The sequence below is a fragment of the Dendrobates tinctorius genome, unplaced genomic scaffold (genome assembly GCF_039654945.1).
Source record: "Dendrobates tinctorius isolate UK_male_01 unplaced genomic scaffold, ASM3965494v1 ptg000083l, whole genome shotgun sequence".
NCBI classification, from domain to species: domain Eukaryota; kingdom Metazoa; phylum Chordata; class Amphibia; order Anura; family Dendrobatidae; genus Dendrobates; species Dendrobates tinctorius.
In genome coordinates, this window is record NW_027361751.1 from 8,126,877 (window position 1) to 8,144,160 (window position 17,284).

At 46.9% G+C, this 17,284-nt stretch overlaps 1 protein-coding gene and 1 long non-coding RNA gene across 2 annotated transcripts in view; one reads left to right on the top strand and one right to left on the bottom strand.

Annotated features, from left to right (window-relative positions):
- Positions 1-208: 208 nt before the first annotated feature.
- LOC141097105 (uncharacterized) lies at positions 209-9,275 on the top strand. Its single transcript, XR_012233851.1, has 2 exons — positions 209-339; positions 8,488-9,275. It is a non-coding gene; the product is annotated as an uncharacterized lncRNA (long non-coding RNA).
- Positions 9,077-17,284, bottom strand: part of GFM2 (GTP dependent ribosome recycling factor mitochondrial 2) — a 62,644-nt gene continuing 54,436 nt past the window's right edge. Inside the window, exons 19-21 of the mRNA XM_073584079.1 lie at positions 13,583-13,698; positions 13,305-13,487; positions 9,077-9,319 (exon numbers count right to left, since the gene is read on the bottom strand). Coding sequence (XP_073440180.1) covers positions 9,194-9,319; positions 13,305-13,487; positions 13,583-13,698 — 425 coding nt within the window. The 3' untranslated portion in view covers positions 9,077-9,193. The remainder of the gene's footprint in view (positions 9,320-13,304; positions 13,488-13,582; positions 13,699-17,284) is intronic.

The following is a 17,284-nucleotide window of genomic DNA, read 5'->3' on the forward strand; positions in this document are numbered from 1 at the left end:
GCTCCGTTCCCAGGGATGCATTGCGAGCATCACCTCAGATGACTAAGCAGTCACGCGACTGTGATGTCATCTGGTGGGGTGATTCGCGCAATGCATCCCTGGGAACGGAAGTTGCTGGCAGCGCTGCGTGCACTGCTGAGGACTCCGGGGGCCGACAGAGGGTTAGTATATTCCTATTTTTTATTTTAATTCTATTTTTTTACAGGAATCAGGTACCCAGGGCATGGAGGAGTCTGGTACCAGTTCACACTTTATGGCTGGTTCATAAAGTGTGAACTGGTACCACAACAAGCAGAATACAGAGCAGGAGGGAAGTATGCAAGTCTAATAAGTAGATGGGTGAGTAGTATAGTATTCATACACTAATGGGTACATCCAGTCACAGTATAAATTATATAAATATGAAATACCTACCATATATTATACAAATGGGTATATAATGTGCAAGTAAGTAACACTTCCTGCAGGAGGTAACATTTATCAGTAGTCTGTCTTCACTGAATGCAAATTTTACCTGAGAATTTTGAGGGAAAAAAATTTTGTGTACTCACCGTAAAATCTTTCTCTTAGCCTCTAATTGGGGGACACAGAACCATGTGTTATGCTGCTGTCCACTAGGAGGTGACACTATGCATAATCTCAAAGATTAACTATGGCTCCTCCTCTGCAGTATACACCCCTGGTCAGCGTCAGCCTTCGCCAGTTTTGTGCAAAAGCATTAGGAGGAACATAACAAACGACATAACCATGCCTGTAAGAAGGCTACTATGTACAAGCTCAAGAAACAATACGAGAACTCAACCATAACAATGGCCCATAAGGGCAACAGGGTGAGAGCTGTGTCCCCCAATTAGAGGCTAAGAGAAAGAGATTTTACGGTGAGTACACAAAAATCTCCTTTACTCTGTCGCCTCATTGGGGGACACAGAACCATGGGACGTCCCTGGGTGGGAAGCAATGGACGAATATTGTGCTAGCAGGTCCCTAAACTTGGGGCACTGCCGCCTGCAAAACCCATCTACCCAGGCTCGCATCCGTTGAGGACTGGGTATGAACACTGTAGTGTTTCATAAACGTGTGTAGGCTAGTCCAAGTGGCCACCTTACACACTTGTGCCGATTGGCCCAGGAGGCCCCTACTGCCCGCGTAGAGTGTGCTGTGATACCGGCCGGAAGAGGAGAATTGTTCAGTCGGTAAGCCTCTTGTATGGTGGACTTGATCCACCTGGCAAGGGTAGCTTTGGCAGCCGGCAGACCCTTGCGAACGCCTTCTGGAAGAAGGAAAAGGGAATCGGACTTCCGGAATGGTGCAATCCTAGACACGTATATACGCAATGCTCTGACGAGGTCAAGCGTATGTAGAGCCTTCTCCACTCTATGAACCGGAACCGGACAAAGGGATGGCAGTGAAATTTCCTCATTGAGGTGGAAGTTGGACACAACCTTTGGAAGGAAGGATGGTACTGTGCGGAGAGCCACCTTGTCCTGGTGGAAGGCTAGGAAAGGCCGTCTGCAGGAGAGTGCTGACAATTCAGACACCCTGCGTAGCGAGGTGAATGCCACCAGAAAAACCACCTTCTGCGACAATGCGGAGCAGGACTTCCTTAAGGGGTTCGAAAGGTGGTGCCTGCAATGCTGTCAGGACCAGGTTGAGGTCCCACGTTTCCACTGGACGTCTGTAGGGAGGAACTAATCGGGAAACTCCCTGGAGAAAAGTCCTTACTTGCGGCTTGTTAGCAATAAGCCTTTGGAAAAGCACTGAAAGCACTGACACCTGGCTTTTAAGCGAGCCTAGGGATAGCCTGGCATCCAGGTCCGATTGAAGAAAACCGAGTACCTTCGGGAGGGAATACGGGAGTGGGACCTGTCCGCGAGAATCGCACCAGGTAAAGAAAGCTCTCCAGGTACGGTAATAAATCTTGGCGGAGGCTGGCTTCCTTGCCCTGATCATGGTCGTAATGACATCTGGTGAGAGCCCTGCCTGGGTTAGAACCCAGGTTTCAAGGGCCACGCCGTCAAATTGAGAGCCCCTGAGTTCTGATGGTAGAACGGACCTTGTGACAGAAGGTCGGGGAGACGCCAGGGGGCGTCTGCTGTAAGTTGTACTATGTCAGCGTACCATGTACGTCTGGGCCAGTCCGGCGCGATCAGGATGGTTGGAACTCCCTCTTGTTTGATCTTTCTCACGACCCTGGAGATCAGGGGGAGGGGTGGAAAAATGTACAGAAGCTGGAACTGTGTCCAGTCCTGAACCAGGGCATCCGCTCCGAGCGACCGCGGATCGCGTGTCCTGGCCATGAAATTGGAGACCTTGGCATTGAAATGGGATGCCATTAGGTCCACGTCCGGGGTCCCCCAACGAAGGCAGATATGGTGAAAAATTTCGGGGTGGAGAGACTACTCCCCCGAGTCCATTCCTTGTCTGCTGAGGAAGTCGGCTTCCCAGTTGTCCACACCAGGAATGTGGACCGCAGAGAGTACCGACCTCGTATCTTCCGCCCAGTGGAGGATATGTGCCACTTCTCTCATCGCCTGGGTACTGCTGGTCCCGCCTTGGTGATTCACATATGCCACTGCCGTGGCGTTGTCCGACTGTATCCGTATGTGAGAGGCTGCCAGCAAGTGATGAAAAGCTCTCAGTGCCAGGAAGAGGGCCCGAATTTCCAGGATATTGATGGGCAAGGTCGCTTCCACTGGTGACCACTTGCCTTGTGCCCTGTGATGTAGGTGCACCGCACCCCAACCTGTCAGGCTTGCATCGGTGGTCAATACCTTCCATTGACCTGAAAGGATTTTCCTCTCACAAGCGAAATTGGCTTGAGCCACCAGTGTAGGGACCTCCTGGTTGACTATGTCAACCGGGACTCCCTGTTGAGGGAGAAGGGTTTCCTGTCCCAAGACTTGAGGATGGCTAGTTGAAGAGGCCTGAGGTGAAACTGGGCAAATGGTACCACCTCCATTGCTGCTGCCATCCTGCCGAGGACTCTCATGGCAAACCGGAGAGATCGGGGAGGATTGCGGAGGAGTATGCGAACTCCCAGATGGACAGCCAGTGCCTTGTCCCTGGGAAGGAGCACCAGACCCCTGGAGGTGTCGAATCGCATCCCCAGGAAGGTCAGGGACTGACTCAGGGTAGTCGACTTTTGTAAGTTGACTAACCAGCCCAAGCGACTCAGTGTCGATTGTGATTGAGACGCTGACCTCGCAGTCCTTGAAGGTGGAAGCCTTGATGAGAAGGTCGTACAGGTATGGAACGACTACAATGCCTCTGGAGTGTAGAACGTCCATGGTGGCTGCCATGATCTTGGTAAACATTCTGGGAGCCGTGGCGAGTCTGAACGGGAGCGTCACGAACTGGTAGTGGTCCTGGATGATCGCGAACCTGAGAAATCTTTGATGGGCGGGAGCAATTGGTATATGCAGGTATGCGTCTTGTATGTCTATGGAGGCGAGATATTCTCCCTGCTCCATGGACACAATGATGGACCGAAGGGACTCCATGTGAAAATGCCGGAGCCGTACGCATTTGTAGAGCTGTTTTAGGTCTATTATGGGCCGGACGTTGCCTCCTTTCTTGGGGACTACGAATAGATTGGAGTAGAACCCTCGGAAGCGTTCGGTCACGGGAACCGGTACGACTCCTGCTTGAAGGAGGAGACCGCTTGGTGGAAGGCATGAGCCTTGTCTGGCGGTTTTGGTGGGACAGAAAGGAAGAACCTGTTCGGTGGACTGGAAGTGAACTCTATCTTCTATTCGGAAGACACTATTTCCCTGACCCACCTGTCTTCTGTAATAGGCAGCCAGACTTGCTGAAAGAGTAGAAGTCGCCCGCCTACCGGTGGGGTGTCTTCCGGAGTTCGTGAGTCATGATGAAGCGAAATTTTGAGGCTTTCCTCCCTTGGGCTTCGCTTGGCCTGCTTTCGACTGCCAGGTCCTGTCCGGCCTCTGCACCGCCCGTGGGTTGTCCCTGCTTGGGGAGCGGTTACGATTTTGTGCTGGGTGTGAGAAGGACCAGCCCGAAGAATTCCGAAAGGACTGGAATCGTGTTTGGTTATGCCGTTTAAACGTGCGTTTAGGTTTTAGTTGAGGGAGAGAGGTACTCTTACCCCCCAGTGGCGTTGGATATCATTGTGTCCAACTTTTCACCAAAAAGCCGTCCACTAAGGTACGGGAGATGCGTGAGGGACTTCTTTGAGGCCGCATCCGCTTTCCATTCCTGCAGCCAGAGGATACGCTGAATTGTGATGGCGTTAGCTGCTATCCCCGCTACACCTCTTGAGGAGTCCAGGGCTGCATGAAGCATGTAATCTGCTACCACTGCTATTTGAACCGCTTGGTCCAAGAGCCCGGGATTTGAAGCTTGGAGACCCTCTTGCAGTGTTTTGGCCCAAGCTAGAATAGCCTTGGCCGCCCAAACTGAAGCGAACGCGGGGGCCAGGGAAGCTCCTGCCTCTTCGAAAACTGAACGAGCCATGCGTTCTACCTGTTGGTCTGCTGCGTCCCTGAGGGTTGAGCTCTCTGGCAGTGAAAGTAGGGTCTGTGCTGCTAGTCTAGAGCCTGGCGGGTCCACTTCGGGTGGATCTGTCCACTGCTTGGTGTCCTTTTGTGGGAAGGGGTACCTAGCCTCCAAATATTTGCGATTGGTAAATTTCTTCTCAGGCTGCGAAAACTGCTTAGTAAGGATCGTCTGAAATTCCGGGTGGTTAGAGAAAACCTCAGGTGGTTTCAGGACACCTTCAAAGCAAATTTTGTGTTCTTTGGCTTCCAGGGTTGGATCAGAAATGTCCAGCACCCGATGGATAGAAGAAATTATGTCTTCAACTAGCGCTGTATTGCTAGGGGGGCAAGGGACTAGGGACCTCTCCGTCTCGTTGTCTGATTCGGAGTCACAGATGCCTTCCGACTCCTGGGTGTTATGATTGAGTCAACGAGATGGAGAGGTCCCTACTCCCTTGCCCCTCTAGCAATTCTGACACTTTTTTTTTTTTTTTTTTAACAATTCCTTCCTGCTTTTGAGTACCCTAGAATCTGCGGTATGGCTGGTGATTGTTATAATTGAGTCACCGAGGAGGAAAAAAAACAAAACACAAGCTCAGCCCAGAAAATCAGAGAGGTTGGAAACAAGCGGATTGCAGACCCCTGATCCTATCACAACTAGCAGTAGCCGTGGAGTGTTCCTACGGTGATCCTAGACACCTCGTCACAGCCGGAGAAATACACAAGCCTAAAGAGAGAAAAGAGAAAAACTGACTGCCCCAGAGCAGACCCCAACATATAATGACGGTGAAGCTAGATGAAAACACTAACACAGATAGAAAGATAGGTTGAGCAAACGATGGGGCCCAAGCTAACTAAAAAGGACAGGACAGAAAAGCTGCTGTCTGCAATCCGAGAAAACCCTGCCAAAATACTACCAACACAACTGATAAGCAAAAAGGACCCTGAAGTCACTAGACTTCAAACCCTATATCAGCACTCAGAATATTCTGGAAGCAGAGCAAAAGAGAACACTGATCAAGGAAAAAAGAATCCAGCACACCCCCGGCCGGGGATGGCTGAACTCAAAAAACAAGGTAAACAAAACTAATAAGTTCAATAGCAGAGCAAAAACTTATCTTTGGGAAGCAGGAATCAGATTGGTCTCCAAGAATCCAGCAGAGAAATCACCAGCAACTCAGAAGGGCGTCGGCTGCCTTATATCCAGTCTGTAGTTCCCGTTACCCAGTCACGATCCTCCTGATCAGTTGTTTGGTTTCTTTCATCCAAATCATCCTCACTACCTTCCTTCACCAGAAGAGGGAGATCCTCGGACACAAAAGATGAATGAACAGGTGAGCTCACAACACCTGGGTATCGCTGAGGCGTTCCCTGGTGTGTGAGCAGGGGCGGAGGTCCTCTGTAGGCAGGGTTTGCTGCGGAGATCTGCATTGTCTGTCTGGTAGGGGACGGTCTAGGTGACCTGGAGCTACGGTGTCTCTCCCTGGAGGGGGATGACCGTGTGCTATGGGATGATGCAGAGGAACGGGAAGCGTGGGCTCACTTACGTCTAGGAGAGCCAGAAACGGCCTGTCCCTGAGTAGAGCTGTCTCTTTGCTGGGTAACGGACATAGCCGAGACGTGACCCTGCAGAGCCTGGAATAACGTGTAGGTTAGGTTATCTATGGACTGTGTCATAGACTGCGACATCTGGGTAGCCCATTCCGGCGTGGTAGCAGTCACTGAAGCATTGGTAGGGGCCTCTTGGGGTTCTGACCCAGTATTCTGGATACAGTCCCGACAGTGGGGGTACGTGCTGCCACTGGGGAGAGTGATTTTGCAGGCTGTGCAGAATGCATAAAAGCAGTCCTGCCTGGCTCTCTTGTACCTTGAGCCTGGCATAGTGCTCAGAGGGCGGAAGGGCTGGCTATGAGAGAGCCGTACAGGGGAGGATGTGCAGGGGAAACTTATAGGAGAGCCTTACAGGGATCCGGATTCACAGCCGAGCATAAGAGCCCAAGCTGTGATCTTACCCCACCAGTGTGCTCCTAGGTCCAGCGCCGAAGATCCACCGTCCTGTGCCCCCCCGGAGACTAGCTGGCGTGTTACTGCTGATTTCCTACCTTTGCCTGCGTCAGAAATGGCCGAGAGTGAGGAGGGAGAAGGGGGCGGAGAGCTGAGAAAGGGCGCGCATAGTATGTAGAAACGCGCCCTTTCTGCTTCGATCCGCCCCTTCTATGACACTGTGGAGTGTCATAATTGTCATCCGGGGGGCGGAGAGGAGGCGGCGGCGGCTTCAACTAGGCCGAAGCCGTGGCCTAAATTAGAAACCGATACCCAGAAGGGCTCAAGGCCGGCGCGGTAGTCCAGGAGGGGGTCGGATTTTAACCGGACCCCCCCCCCGGATTGAAAGGCAGGCTAGCGATGGGGCCGAAGTCTGAAGCGGGGCCCTGTGATGGGTCCTCCTGAGGCGCTAGAAGTGATGCTGCCGCAGAGACGGGCGCAGGGAGCCCTGTGCCTGCCAGCACTCTCCCCCCGGCCCCAACAGAGGCCCGCAGCTGGCTGGGGACCCTCGATATCGTGCCGATTGCTGTGGTGCAGACCCTACCTGTGGCGTCTCCACCTAATTCCCTCAGAGGGGGATTGGGGAGGGTGCTGCTGTCGCCATCAGGGGGCTTCTTCCTCGCCTCGACCTCAACCCAAGACCAAAAGGAATTGGGGAAGGAGGGGGGTCTCGACTTCGGACCAGCACCCGCAGGGCTGGGTAAGGAGAGACATGGGGAACTGCCATCTCAACTTCAACTGGGCACCCCAAAATCGGGGGCCGAGGAAGGAGCAATGTCGGGAGTCTCACAGGAGACTCACTTTTCTTCATCTGTCATCCGGAAGAAAAAACACGGAAAAAAGAAAAAAAATCTTTAGGTGTGCCTCCTTGCGACACCTAGCAAAAACTGGAGAAGGCTGACTCCGACCAGGGGTGTATACTGCAGAGGAGGAGCCATAGTTAATCTTTTTCAGATTATGCATAGTGTCGCCTCCTAGTGGACAGCAGCATAACACATGGTTCTGTGTCCCCCAATGAGGCGACAGAGTAAGATCAGTCCTGGAGGAGAAAGAAGCAACTGTGTAATACAACTTGTGCACTAATTTATGAAAAATATTTAACAGGGTGATCCTCCCCCTTACGTGGCTGGTGCTGGCTCTGTGTTACGGCCAGGACCTGCCTTCAACAATCATGGGTCTTGGAAAATGGCAACAAAACCCAAAACAGTTTCTTTGCAAACTTGATAAAATAATTTTTTTTTTTTACCTTCCCATAATTTCTCTCCACTTGGGAGATTTCCCCCCCAGGTTTCCAGTACACTACATGGTAAAATGAATGGTGTCACTCAAAAGTAGTACTTGTCACACAAACAAGCCCTCGTATGTCTGGACAGAATAATAAAAAATGAAAGTGGGAATTGGCCCTGTCATGCAGAGGTTAAACGAGCTTCTATCATCTCCCTGATCAGACAATGAAAGAGTAAATATTAAGAGCAAAACAGCTGCTCCAAAAATCTACTGCCCTATCCGGAGCAGCCACTAATGTATAGTGAATGATCGGCCTCTTGTCCGAGGAGGAGGAAATATAGAGAGGGGAAGGTTGGAAAATGGTCACTCGGTGGGCCTGGAGAAGACCCATCCCTCAACTGTTGCTGGCGAGGCTTCAATGAACCCTGGATCTAAATTTTAGAAGTGGATTAAACGAACGGCACTTCGGCAATGATTGTGGCCAGTGTGGACCTCGTGCACTTGGAGTGCTTGACGCTGTGGAGTAACAGGGCTGTGTCTGGCCTCAATATATAAAAGCCCTCATGGCTGATGCATTCTAGGCTGCAATGAATCTGGGGGATTATTTTGGGAAGTATCCAGGATACTCGGAATGCGCTCAGCCGGAATGCTAGGTACAAAACCATATGCCCCCTAGTGGAGGAGGAAATCTAATTAGATTGTTTTTATTTAATCCCTGTAGGAAACTAATGCAGGCACCATGGCTGCTGACAAGCGCATTGTAGAAGACAGCCAGAGGAGGATTGGGAAAACTCAGTGCTGGGATAAACACCTAATGGCACAGCTTTGCCTACTTCATGGCTTGGGCGTGTTGTATGGGGGGAATCTCCTGGACACTGTACATGCCTAAACTCATTTACTCATCCCATCTTCAACTTCTTCATTTTAACTCCCCAGGGGACCAGCAAGGTCACCCCTACAGCGACTTTCAGTTGGTGAAGTGGGTAAGCAGAAATAGAGGCGAGGAACGACAATTTACCCTTATACTGATGGGAACCAGGGAGTTATGTCTGCCCTGTTGCACTTTGTATTCACCACTGCTTTCCCAACTTAATTGGGGGCGAGATTCCTTATTTTACAGCTAGAGTGGAAAAAAGAAAAACGGTGATGTCTGCCTCCATTAGACACCAAGCTGAGACTCATCAGCCCAATACTTGCAGAAGAGTTATCTGGTGGAAGGAGGACCTTCTTCGACTGTTCCCAGTGCCACTCCAGCTCTCTTATGCAGCACAAGACCAGATTTTTGTTGGGGTAAAGCCATCACAAGTGACTACCTGTTTTTTTTTTTTTATTTTCTTTTAGTGGAGTAGAGCTTAATTTATTCTAGTTAACTTTTATACAAATAATAAATACAGTATAAAGCTTGGAATGATAAGCGCCTGTAATGTTTATAGAAGCCCCTTCTTCCTAAGCAGAGAATTCTGGTCCTGGGAATTCATGGCTTCATAGTTTGATAGCTCTAATGTAAATGTGGCGTTCCCCGAGGTTACTGAGCGCAGGTCAGTAGAATAGCCCTGAAAAAAAGAAATAGGAAAATTGTGAGGGTTATAAATTCTTTAGACTAAGCAATAATTATTGTATCTTCTATTATGGTGCCTTTATAACATCAATTCTATACAGCAGGTGAAATAATTATTGAACAAGTCACCAATTTTCTAAGTACCGTATATACTCGTGTATAAGCCGAGATTTTCAGCCTATTTTTTGGGGCTGAAAGTCCCCCTCTCGGCTTATACATGAGTCATATACCGGGGGGGGTCGGCGGGGGAGGGGTTTCGGGGGTGTCAGAGATCATACTCACCCTCTGCAGCCCCCCTGCTTGCTCCATGTTCTCAGCGCTGCTGTGCTCTTCCTGCTTCAGCGGTCACATGGTACCGCTCATTAAACTCATGAATATGCGCATATTTATGACATTAATGAGCAGTACCACGTGACCGCTGAAGCAGGAAGAGCACAGCAGCGCCGAGAACATGGAACAAGCAGGGGCTGTGCTGCAGAGACCTGCGCCAGAGCCGGCAAAGCTGATGAGCAGCAGGAGGTGAGTATACAGTTTTTTTTTTTGTTTTATTTTGTAACTGAGGCAGCAGCAACATGATGGGGCCACTCACTGTCCTCATTATCTGGGGCCACACTGTTATGATTGAGTCACCGTAGGAGGCAGACACAAAAATAGAAGCTACGTCCAGAAAACCAGAGAAGTTGGCAACTATGAGATTGCAGACCCCTGAACCTATCAACACAACTAGCAGTAGCCGTGGGGGGTTCCTACGATGCCCTAAACCCCTCGATCACAGCCGGAGAGATAAATAGCCTAAAGACAGAAAAGGAAATCTAAACTACCCCAGAGCAGACCCCAAAGTAAAAGGCAGCCCCCAACATATAATGACGGTGAAGCAAGATGAAAAAACACTCACACAGATAGAAAGATAGGCTGAGCAAACGATGGGGCCCAAGCTAACTAAACAGAACAGGAAAGGAAGGTTGCTGTCTGCAATCTGCCAAAACCCTATCAAAGACATAAGCCAACAAGCTGATATGGAAAAAGACCCTGAAGCAGCTAGGCTTCAAAAACTAAATCAGCACTCAGGTATTTTCAGAAGACAGCGCTAAAGGAATTCAGCACAACCCAGCAGGGAATGGCAGAAATCCAGAAAAACAAAGCAAAACAAAGTCAAAGCACAAATGCAAAAAGCCGAGCAGAAAACTTAGCTTTAGAAGAGCAGGAATTCAGACTGGTCTCCAAGGATCCCACAGAGAAATCACCCGCAGGGCAGAAGGGCGTCGGCAGCCTTATATCCAGTCAGTAACTCCACTCAGCCAGTCATCATCAGGCTCAGGTGTTTGATAATCAGGCTCACTACCTTTCTTTACCAGAAGAGGGAGTTCCTCGGGCCTCAGTAGTGAAGGGGAAAATTAACTCACAACACCACACACTGTGCAGCATTATCTCCATCCCTGGGAGGACCGAATTTGCTCTGTTCTCTCCTTCCATGTGTCCCTTGGACCCTTTTGAACTTTTAAATGTTTTTAAAACAATGTCCTTTTTGTATACCATTTTTGTGTATTTATACTTGTAATAAAGGTAATTTGTTTAGGTTGATCCCTGCTGTTATGCATATCTTTTCTCTTGTGTCCTTTTCTTGAATTTTTATATGCATATGGTTGATCCCTAAAAATGTTATTTAGTTTGTATTTTGATGTGGTGCCCGCTATCTCACTTCTTGTGACACGGTACCACCAGCGGAACACCGTCGACCTGCGCCTGCACGAATTTTGCGCAGGCACAGTGAATCATTTGGTTGATCCCGGCGGCAGATGCGCGACGTGTCGACAGGCAGAGGAGGCTGGTCACATTAAAGGGGTTTTCCCTCGAACGAAAGTTAAATTTAAAAATTGTCTGTGTCTGACCGTGTACAGAGCATACCACATCTCCAGGGCAGGGGAGGAAGCAAAAGACAATGCGGACATTACAGCAGGGGATCACAGAGGATTCATTTTGTGAGGTAAAATATTTCACTAACTGTTTTTAAACAATATTTTACCTCACAAAATGTATCCTCTGCGATCTCCTACTGTAATGTCAGTATTGTCTTTTGCTTCCTCCCCTGCTCAGGAGCTGTGGTATGTTCTGTACACGATCAGACACAGGGGTGTGAGAGACAGCTCAAATGGGACAGCACACGAGGGGAGAACACAGCACAGGAAGGAGAGAGACAGCAGACAAGGGAGATAGCACATGGGATAGACAGGTCAAAGAAGAGAGCACAGACGGGAGAAGTCAGCACATGGGGAAAGAGAGAGTGGATAGGTGGGTGAGCACATGGGGGGAGAGATTCTCAACGCTGCAAAGCCTGCCCCCATCTTGACATTACCGCCCTCCCGATGCGATAGCATCAGGTCTCCCTCTAGTATATTTATAAATGTGCTGTTTAATGAAATTCTCACCAGATGTTAGTAATAACACATCCAATCAACACAGGCAAAGAATTCAAACCAAAGATGTCAATAAATTAGGTGGAGTAATAATTAGAAATATCACAGATTAAATAAGTTTTGAACACATGGAGAAAGATTTCAGCTGGTGTCATGATTTCCATGGTTTTTACACCTCTATTGGTAATTAGAAAGCAATCCTGCCACTTAGTTGAAAAATATTATTAGCGGGTCCAACTGATGGCCCATAAAAAGATCTCATTACCAAGGTGCCACACAAGAAACATCTCATGATGTGTAAACCCAGTGAGCTGTCTCAAGACCTTTGCCACCTTATTGTTGCAAAACATACTTATGGCATTGGTTACAGAAGAATTTCTAAACTAGTGAAGGCCCAAGTGAGCACTGTTAGGGCCATAATCCGGAAGTGGAAAAAACAATTTCACTATAAAACGGCCATGACCAGGTGCTCCCCGCAAGAATTCAAAAGGAGTGAAAGGAATTATCAGAAGAGTTGTCCAAGAGCCAAGAACCACAGCTGTGGAGAGCTACAGAAAGACATGGAAACATTAGGTATAATTGTTTCAAAGCAAACTATAAGTAATGAAGTCAAACTCAATGGCCTGTATGCACCCTCACCTGTGAAATACTGGCAGAATATAGTCTTGTCAGATGAGACTAAAATTGAACTTTTTGGATACCATAATACACACCATGTTTGGAGGCCAAATGGCACTGCATATCAGCCCAAACACAGCATACCAACAGTGAAGTTTGGAGGTGGGAACATCATAGTGTGGGGCTGGTTTTCAGCATACGGCACTAGCAAACTTCATATGATTAAAGGAAGGATGAATTCACAAATGTACTGAAACATTCTTGAAACAAAATCTGCCGCCATCTACCAAGATGATGATGAAACAAGGGTGGACAGTTCAGTAAGATAATGATCCAAAACATCCAGCCAAGGAAACTGTCAATTGGTGTCAGAAAACGAAAAAGCTGCTAGAATGGCCCAGCCAATCACCTGACCTGAATCCAATTGAAAATGTATGGCAGAAATAAAAGCTCAGAGGTTATAGAAGGAGCACATGCAAACTTTAGGATGTGAAGAGTGTTTGTGTGGAAGAATAGGCCAAAATTACACCTGAGCAATGCATGCGACCAATTTCTCCATACAGGAAGCATCTTGAAGTTGTCATCACCAACAAAGCCTTTTGTGCAAAGTATTAGATTCTAGTAAATGCGTTCAATACTTTTTCCCTGTGCCATTTCTCATTATTACACATAACAGTTTGTAGACAGCTATGGTTTGATTTTTTTACCTGTGTGGATTGGATGGGTTGTTACCGACATCTGGTGAGAATTTCATGTCAATAGCACTTTTAAAAATATACTCACTTAGAAAATTGGTAACGTGTTCAATACTTATTTCACCCACTGTATCAGAGTAGTGTGAACATGTAAGTAAAATCTCTGGGTGGGGCTGAGTACCTCCACACTGGCCAAAAGTGTTTCTTTTGACCTGAATTTCATTTATGTAATATACAAGAAAAAGATATTTACCATCAGTTCTGCAAGTGGTGCAAGGGCGATCACAACTTTATTATCTAAGCGATCCTGTATTTCCTGAACATTGCCTCTTCTCTGTGAAAGGTCGGCTAAGACACTGCTCAGGTAATCTTCTCCCATAGTTATTTCCAACCTCATCATTGGTTCCAGAATTTGCTTTCCTGCTGCCTTTATTGCCTACGGGGACAACCATACGGAACTGTTGTCTTGAGCCACATTATTGAGAGGCTGTTTAATAACTTGTATGGTGGCGCAGGAAAGTGCATACTTACTTTCTGCATGCATCGTGATACGCAAGCAGACACCACTGTCATCGAAGTGCCAGGTAAGACATTAACTTCATGTACAATCACACCAACATCCTGCAGGGGGAAACCGAGCAAGGGACCTTTATAAAGAAAAAAAAAATAAAGCACATTGGATGGTATTTATTTCTGCTATCCATCACTAAATCAGCTTTTTGAGAATACTATTCATGTAGATGCACTGCCTGCAGAAATCACTTCTGATGACTTGGAGAGTACAAGCAGTACTGTATTTTGCGGATTATAAAACGCACTGGATTATAAGACGCACCCCAAACTTTGAGGAGAAAAATAGAAAAAAAAAATGTTTTTAATAAAATGGTGGTGCCTCTTATAATCCATGAGTCTTATTGCTTTCCGGGGGTGGTGGCTGCGGTGAAGCGGGGTCCCAGGGTTGCTGCTGGAGGAGGCAGGAGTGGGGTGATGCTGCAGGCCACAGGCTGGGATGAGAAGTTCCGATGTGCGCTGCTGCGGGTGAAAATGGCTGTGGTGCGGGGGTCTCCCCCGGCATTTTGTGAAAGCCCAGAGCATCCCCAACACATACATTACTGCAATGCACACCACAGAGCACCGCAGCCACTTTCATCCGCAGCGGCGCACATCGGAACATCCCCTCATTCCAGCCTGCGGCCTTGCAGTAAATGCGCCACTCTTGCCTCCTCCAGCCGTGACCCTGGGACCCTTCTCCACTGCGGATGGGAATGTATATCCGCATTATAATACGCTCCCCCATTTTCCCCAAAATTTAGAGGAAAAAAAAGTGCATCTTATACGAAAAATACAGTAATTTTCACCACTATATTTATGGCCAAACACAATCTCATTTGTAGTAAAGCAAACTTAACATCTAAAAGGGGGCTTTCACACAAAGAAAAACTGTTGGGAATGTTGCCAAACAGTAGAAAAATATACTTTGTGGTATACTTCTATTTCCTCCTCAATTAACCTACCTAAACCTGATGTCTTCATTTCCATGTAAACTCCCATAACTCCCAAGCAGCAGGCTCATCATCTTGGGGTTATAGTTCACTGAGAGCTTCGCTTCCATATAACCAATCACCCACTCAACCATGTCACCTGCATCTCTCTAATATCCAACCTTTTCTTCGCTTTGAAACTTTACGTGCGCTGTGATTTTCACAGATAGAACAAGTACCATTATAGTCTATGGGACTGTTCACTTGCCTGTTTTTTCTTTCACAGACTGTATGTCCATACAAAAATCATAGAGACATGTCTGTTTTTTACTGGCATGTATGAAAAAGTATCAATACAAATCTATGGGTCCATGAAAATCACAAACAGAACATGGATGGCATCCATGCAATGAATCGGATAACCTCTGTAATTTATTGGTTTATATATTCGTGAAAAATCACAGATGAAACACTGGTGGTAAAAACTGACTACAAACCGATGACACAATTACTATTTTCTGTTGTGTACAAGACAAACACGGCCATATGAATGATGCCTTACTATTGCTCTATTTCATTCTTGTCTTGAGTACTGCAACTCTCAACTAATTGTTCTTCCCCTTGGTAAACTCTTCCCCCTCCAATCCATCCTGAATGCAGCAGGCTCATATTTCTGTCCAGCTCATATGCTGATTCCTCTACCCTGTGCCAGCCATTGCACTGGTTGCCCATTGGTTATAGAGAACAAACTTTTCACACTAACCCACAAAGCGCCCCACAGTACTGCACCACTCTACATCTTCTCACTCGTCTGTCTTCCATCCTACTCGTGCTCTCTGTTTTGCCAATGATCTAAGACCATCATCCTCCATAATGTGAACCTCGCACTCCCATCTCCCAGACTTTTCACGTGCTGCACCAGTTGTCTGGAATGCACTGGGCACCGTTTGGCAAACATCACCTCAGTAACCTAACTGTTCCCCATCTATAGTTTCCTCAATTTTGTCCTTTCCATCATTTCTTTCCACACACTCATTAGCACTTTGTATCATGTCATGTACAGATACTGGCTGGTGACGAGTACCCTTATTAAAAAATGGCTGAAGCATACGCTAGAAGCAATTTTACCTTTCATGTCATTCCACCTTCCTTATAGATTGTAAGCTCTTGTGAGTAGAGCCCGCACTCCTTGTTTCATTTGGTTTATTACGTTTTAGGGCTCATTCAGATGTCAGATTTTTATGTACAAATTCTATCAGTATTTTTCCCCTATTATAGTCTATGGGGCTATTAGCTCAGTTAGACTGTGCACTATTACATACAGCTATTTTTTCCCTTTCTTAAGGTTCGCTCCCATGACTGTATAAATTGGTCGAGTGCAACCCAATTAAAATAAAAAGGGGATTGGACTCGGACCACTGTCATTCAATCTGCCATGCAGATCTGTATTTTTTTTCTCAGCTGTATTCGGTGTGAGGAAAAAAATGCAGCATGCTGGGATTTGACACCGAACTAGTTTGGGTGCACAAAAAAAAAAAAAAAAAAATTGGATGCCATAGGGACCATCTGTACAGCATCCGATTTTAAAGGATACATTGCAATTCTGTAAGCTGGGAAACTGTAAATGGTCCTGTAAATAATTAATAGCTGTTGAGTAACAAAAAAACAGTATTGCACACAGATAATAAGAAAAAAATCAAACCACTTTCCTGGATGAGAATGTTTTTTTTTGTTTTGTTTTTTTTTAACATGGTTCACCCCCTTCTTAAAAAACAAAACTCACATCTGATGAACATGTCAAAAGAATAAGAGTTGTTGTGCAGGACCCAGAACAAGTAACAGCTGACTGGAAGGGATACCAAGTCTCGGACCCCCAACAATCAGATAATGATGACCTATCCTATGTTTCCCCAACTCCAGTCCAAGAGCCCCCAAGAGGTCATGTTTTCAGGATTTCCTTAGTATTACACAGGTGATGGAATTACTGCCTGTGCAGGTACTGCAATTATCACCTGTGCAATACTAAAGAAATCCCAAAAACATGACCTCTTGGGGGCTCTTGGACTGGAGTTGTGGAACACTGCTATAGGACATGTCTCCTTAAAGGGAACCTGTCATGAGTATTTTGCGACAAACTACAGACACTGTCAAGCTGGCGCCGTTATACTGATTATAAGGATACCTGGGTTGATGAAATCCTTCTTGTGGTTGTTGTTTAATCTTTATTTGCAGTTTTCAGTTAATGCTCCGGGGGGGCCTGTGGCCTGCCCCCTATTTTACATACTGAATATACTATTGTTTGGCCAAATAAAAAAATAACATTCATCATGCAGGGTAGCATGATACAATGTAGGATATGTATATATTCATTTTATTTAGGCATTTTGTTTTGTTGAAAAATTAATAATCTTAAAATGGCACTGGCGGCCACGCCTGCGCAGTAGCATGTATCGGCCATCCGATAGATGCTACTGCGCAGATGCCCCCATCTTGATGATGCCTAATTTTTCTCTCTCCGTTTTTGGAATGCAATAGATGCTACTGCACAGGTGTGGCCATCGGCGCCATTTTCATGAATTTCTTTTTTCTCCCCACATTATATAACTAAATAATGCATATAGGCATACTATCTATTGTATCCGCTGACGATGCGTGCATGAAGAACGGTAATTTTTTTTTCACACAGTTTTCTATTCAGTATGCAAATTAGGGTGCAGGTCACAGAGATCATTGCAATGTCATAAGCCCACAC